The sequence below is a fragment of the Sinocyclocheilus grahami genome, unplaced genomic scaffold, assembly GCF_001515645.1.
Source record: "Sinocyclocheilus grahami isolate Dianchi unplaced genomic scaffold, SAMN03320097.WGS_v1.1 scaffold264.1, whole genome shotgun sequence".
NCBI lineage: Eukaryota > Metazoa > Chordata > Actinopteri > Cypriniformes > Cyprinidae > Sinocyclocheilus > Sinocyclocheilus grahami.
The window spans coordinates 1,538,525-1,544,254 of NW_015505443.1; the positions used below are offsets into that span (position 1 = coordinate 1,538,525).

Below are 5,730 nucleotides of genomic sequence, written 5' to 3' on the forward strand. Positions count from 1 at the left end.
ACAAATTTCAACAACGGCTACTGGTTGAATGTTTGCTGGCTATGTATAGGCCTATAAATCTCAAACAAGAGTGTTTTATTTATTTATTTTTATTGTCTATCTGGTATTGGCCTATAATAGTAATTATTATGCGTTATTATGCACACACACACACACTGGTTTCCATGTTTTGGGGACATTCCATATAATGTTTTTTATACTCTACAAACTGTATTTTCTACTTTACCCTAGCTAGCCCAACCCCTAAACCTCTCACACAAAACTTTCTGCATTTTTAGATTTTCCCAAAAATGTATTTAGTATGATTTATAAGCTTGTTTCCTCATGGGGACCAAAACAATGTCCCCACTAGTTAAAAAATAGTGGTATTACTATCTTTGTGTTGACATACACACACACACACACAAATTGCTTACTTCCGTGTTGCAAAATACAGTGGCTTGAAAGAACATTCAGGACTATAACCCAACAGCCTAGTCACGGCCCTCATCTCAAATGAAGCTTCAGGATTTCATAAGAATGCTGGGAATGTTTTATTGTTATTCTGAGATCTCCCAATGTAATTCCGGTTTTCACTTCACACTGAAACCTGCGCATTTAAAAACAAATAGTTTTGTTTAGTCCCGTCAATAACTGCATTCAGACAGACAACTTTTAAACACAGACTTTTCTTTACTCACGTTTTGGTTTCTGATCCTCCAGACTCTGAGATGACTCACATGTAGCACATGAAAAGTCATCACTGTGTCACATCTGTTTTTCTCCTCTACTGACTGAAAGCCTGACCTCAGTCTCTGTGCTCCCCTTTGGGAGGGGTTTACTTGACTTTTCAGATTTGTCTACATTGCATTTCTAGCTGGACACCAAAGGATAGCTACCACTTCAAAAAGTCTCTTTTACTGTATAATGTAGCACCTCAATGCTAATTGTGCCCACTTTGCATAGGTCTTGAGCTGCATCCCAAATGACGCACTATACACTATGTTCTTATGCAATATGTACTCAACCATGTAGTGTATGAATTATATACGGTTATTTTGTCATTCATGATCGGAGTCTGATAGCCCCTCACCCTTCGGTATGTAATTAAAGCTGTGACACTGAGACAGAGGAATGTTGCACTCTTAAAAAATGCTGGGTTAAATATAACCCAGTGCAGGGTAAAATAGGGACAAACCCAGCGATTGGGTTGTTTTGACCCAGCGGTTGGGTTACTACTCAAAAGGCTGGGTTAAACATTTAACCCAAACGCTGGGTTTGTCCCTATTTTACCCAGCACTGGGTTGTATTTAACCCAGCATTTTTTAGAGTGTGGACATGAAGTGTTTTGAGTAGAAGTGGACATTTTCAGTGTGAACACACTACTCGCACTGTTTATACTACAAACGTCATGGAATAGTGCATAAGTGCGTGATTTGGGACGCACATTTGATCTTCCTGAAGTATTGAAAATTGAGACAAGGAAAAAAATTAGATATTTATTTTTTTCTTGAACAAACAAAAAATAATACAGAAAGACGACATCTCATAAAGTGATATAATCACAGGTAAAATATGCGTTATAAAATGTTTTTGTGAGATTTAACACACCATCTGAGCCTATAAGGTATATCTAGCTATAACGTTCAGCAATGGTAAATACATAGCACCATTTCCAAGACTTTTCAAACACATAACAACACAATTCTGTGTTTTATTATTCCGGAATTTGGACATAAGAGAAAATTTCAAGTCGACGTCAACAAATGCAATTTATTATGACATTTTAAAACAAGGTATTTGATTATAACACACAATACAAAACAAAAAGAGATTGATACTTTTCCTATATCTCTCCTCCTAATTCTTAAAAAGTCAGGGCCTTCATTGACACTTCATAGCATTACTATTTACAACAACAAAAAAAGCCATATAAATGTGATATAAATATAGGCTCACCAGTCAAAGACACATTTTTTGTGTGTCATGCACACTGTGTCTTTGCTGTACTCAATCTTCTGTCAGTTTCTTTGATCACATTAGGTCTAAATATTCAGGCTTGGAGGAGACGGCCGTTAGGTTAGAGTCTGTCATCTGAGTAGTGTTCTCAGTTCTACAACAATCCCTGAGGGCTGAACTCTCATTCTTTCTTCCTCAGGACAATGTAAATGAAGCCACTGATGAGCGTGAGAGGGAAAGCCAGCCAGGCCAGGACGAAGGCGTATCCATAACCATCACTCTCATTTTTCCACTCTGGACTCATCACAGTGTAGATGATGGCCCCGCTCATCACAAACAGACCTTCGGGAGAAAGAAAGAGAAAGAATAAAAACATGTAGACGGGGTCCTTCAGCTGGGACAAGAGAAATGGGATCTAATAGACTCGGAGAGGAAATACTCACTGGCAAGGACCTGGAAGACGGCCGTGAAAAAAAAGCGACCTCCCTTTACAAGAGTGAAGAGCTGGCAGAGGAAGATGATGAATGAGATCAGGCTGAAAATGGTGGCTAGGACCATGAGGGCTTGAACTGCTTGAAGCCAGTCTGAAACACAGCCGGAAAATCAGAATGAACACTTACATAGATAGTATAAACATATACTATTCTTAAGTCATATGTTTCTCTTTCTCAAATAAGAACACATTTCGTTGGTGTACTGTTGATGCGCCCATTTGGAACTTTTAAATAACTATGGAACTATGGAATATTAGACTCAATTTTAAAATCTAAGACTTTTTAAAGACTGTTTGAACTCACCAGCATCACTAGTCCCACGGCAGTGATATCCTCCATTACTTTGAGTGCAGTCATACCAGAGGTCATAACTCCTAACTCCATGTGTTCTCCAGGCCTGTGTTTTGTTTCATTTATTTAAAAAAACACCCATATAATTACATATACACATAAACCAATCCTTCACTCAATTCCAGCTCAAAAATACGACCCATTAACGCAAGGCAAATCAAGCAAGTCAGACCTCAAAGATGATACTCACATTAGTACATGTGGAAACGAAGAGAATGATAAGGTCTGTCAGATGCAAGACTATCGTTGCGAACAGAATGGCCAGCATTTTGAGGTTCGTCTAAGAGAACAGAAAGAGAAAGTAATCACATCTCCTCCTCAATCACCCACCTGGGAGGCTTTATCGCGGGCAGCGTTTACCCCTGCATTTCCACATCTGGCCACTAGATCGCGCTGCTGTCAAACGCATCTCAACCCAAACACCCCTTGAGTTCTGTCTATTTTCTGTTTTTTTTTTCTCCTTCATATTCATCGAAAACATCTGTATTGTGGATACATTACGTTGATAATTACACTAATCACACTGCAATGTTTGAAAAGCCATTTAGATGTCTATATTTATCAGAAAAACACATCCCACATGCAGTCACGGTTTTTTTTCTCGAGGTGCCCCCCCCCCTCAGAAAGTAAAGATTATGAGAAGCTAACAAAAATTTAATAATTAAAATGATCCATGAGTACGAATTGAGGCAGATTTCGGAAGCAGACAACAAGAAAAGGAGGGGAAGATTCCAAAGCAGTTGTTTTCATGCAGACCAGTTATTGCAAAACTTCGCGAGCGACTATGACTGAAATCAAAACTAACAATGGAAAACTAATACTATAATTAACAAACGAACTCGATAAACAAACATGTGTAAAACTATAAATAGCGTACTACTAATAATAATACACTTTGAATAAAACAGCAAACTTCCCGAGAAAAGACAAACGATGTGAGGTTAGGACGTCTCCAGAAGGAAAATAATAGTAAACAAACGTGGCTGAGTAACGTTATCTCCTGAAATGACGTACAAATATTCCATAAATGAACCAAATGGAAAAAGGAAAAAAAAAACTTCCATTGTTCTCCAACTTACAGGTGAGGGAGAGAGGGGGGAAATCCTTGAAAAGCGAAAGAGAGCAGGAAGAAAACACTGGGTTGCCTTTACTATGGGATCCCACTGTAGATTCTCAAAGCACGCGTCTCTGTATTCCAGATGTAGTACCACAGCATTTGCTTTTTTCCCCTCCTTTCTTTCTTTCTTTTTTGGGAAACGTGAGAACACCGCCCTGAAGCGTCACTACGTCACACTCTTTCTTTTCCCCTCCCATTCTTCACAACTTCTCACTTTAAAAGCTTAGATAGAAAAATAACTTAAATAGCCTACCCTTACGAAAAAGAAGTTTATTCAAGTGTGCTGTTAGTATACTTCTTTTAAACAAAAAAAATAGGAAAGTATACTTTTAGTCTAGTTTTTATGTACTTCTCAGAAATTGGCTTTATGTACTTCTCAGAATTATACTTAAAATTACATTTAAGTATACTTGACTTATACTTAGAAAAAGTCTAAATATATTTGAGCTATACTTGTGTTCCTAGAATCTGTGTTTTCATTGTTATACTGTAGGTACATCTTCTGTACAGAATTTTCAAAAAACACAAGTGAAGAAGAAACCGAAACAACAGATGCTTCCACATGTAATCTAACACGATCATTAGACATAAAACAGCATCAAAACTGTGTAAAGTTGATGTAATGTCAACCAATCAAGAGGTAATAATGACTGTCAAGCTTTGGGGTGTTGATCGACTCTATCTACGTTTTGATTATCGTTCTGAATCCAATTCATAGTCTTTTTTTCAGCTTTTTGTTCAAAATGTTGTTTATTTCTTTTCTTTTTTTTCTTTTTATTTATGAAACTTACCCACATTCAAGTGTTTAAAAAAAGAACGCATGAAGCTAGAATAAAAGGTTTTTGTTTACAAGCAGATACCCTGTTCTTTCTTTTGGTGTTTTGTATGTTCAGATATTCATATAACAAAATAAATACAAATTAATACCTAAATTAGGACATAGTAGTATACTTAAAGTATGATGTAAAGTTCACTTAAAGAAAACTTACGAGTATACTTGCAGTATAAAACTACTAAACTAGTAGTTTACTGAGACTATACTATATAGGTTTACTAAAAATCAGTATACCTGTAAGTTCACTTTTAGTATAGTTGCAGTACAAGCTAAAAATATTGATGTAAACTAGTTGTGTACTTAAAGTGTACTACTGTTATACTTAAAGTATACTTAAAAGTATACTTTTATATACTAGAAAGTGGGCCAATTTAGTCCCAAGGAGCATTGAAATATAGTACACTTACAAGTATACTAATAGTACACTGATATTTGTATACTTGCTACATAAAGTATACTTAAAAATATACTTGAACTTTACTTAAGTATACTTAATAAAATAAACTTTTTTTGGTAAGAGTATGCAATAAAGCATTTATTCAAGCTCTTAAAACTTTTTCCAGAAAGGATTTAAACTTAAATTTATGTTGGTAGAATTTAAGGGGAAAGACAACCCTTTAATAGCCTAATCGTCGTTCACAATGGTGTCTTATCATAAATGATCTCATGATATTAGTTGTATACATATGTCACAGAGAGGTTTTGCGCACTTACAGCAAGGTCAGCTTTGTCCTTCATTTTGAACAGTGCGATATAGTGGCATAGGGCGCGTCTCGATGTGCGAGTGTTTATAGTGTGTACTAGTGTGTGTGGAGCCCCATAGGCCCCTCCCAGTGGCCCCACGGTATGCCCAGAATGTTGGCATGTGTCTATTTACGTCTGCATCTGGACTGCATAGTAAATAGATCCCCTCATAGAAGTCATTTACAAACGGATTTCAACTTTTATCAAACTTTTTGAATAAAACATTTGCTAGACTTGCGTGTTTCTCCTCG

General features: G+C 36.6%; 1 protein-coding gene across 3 annotated transcripts; it reads right to left on the reverse strand.

Moving 5' to 3' along the window:
• Positions 1 to 1,349: 1,349 nt before the first annotated feature.
• On the reverse strand, positions 1,350 to 4,058 carry LOC107599349 (peripheral myelin protein 22-like). Of its 3 annotated transcripts, none has more exons than XM_016290914.1 (5): positions 3,863 to 4,058; positions 2,974 to 3,063; positions 2,736 to 2,829; positions 2,382 to 2,522; positions 1,350 to 2,280 (listed from the first exon to the last, which is right to left on the reverse strand). In XM_016290914.1, the coding sequence occupies exons 2-5, from the start codon at positions 3,049 to 3,051 to the stop codon at positions 2,120 to 2,122; spliced, it is 474 nt and encodes a 157-aa protein (XP_016146400.1). In that variant the 5' UTR covers positions 3,052 to 3,063; positions 3,863 to 4,058; the 3' UTR covers positions 1,350 to 2,119. The 3 variants fall into 3 exon arrangements, with proteins under 3 accessions (XP_016146400.1, XP_016146402.1, XP_016146401.1); XM_016290916.1 differs by lacking the exon at positions 3,863 to 4,058 and adding an exon at positions 3,835 to 3,858; XM_016290915.1 differs by lacking the exon at positions 3,863 to 4,058 and adding an exon at positions 3,144 to 3,578.
• Positions 4,059 to 5,730: the final 1,672 nt, after the last annotated feature.

What these genes read in the sequence shown, in the direction of transcription:
- LOC107599349 (XM_016290914.1), bottom strand. Translation starts at nt 3,051, where the DNA reads ATGCTGGCCATTCTGTTCGCAACGATAGTCTTGCATCTGACAGACCTT. An exon ending in TCGTTTCCACATGTACTAAT is followed by an intron (nt 2,830 to 2,973) that starts GTGAGTATCATC and finishes AACAAAACACAG; the next exon opens with GCCTGGAGAACACATGGAGT. An exon ending in CGTCTTCCAGGTCCTTGCCA is followed by an intron (nt 2,281 to 2,381) that starts GTGAGTATTTCC and finishes TTTCTCCCGAAG; the next exon opens with GTCTGTTTGTGATGAGCGGG.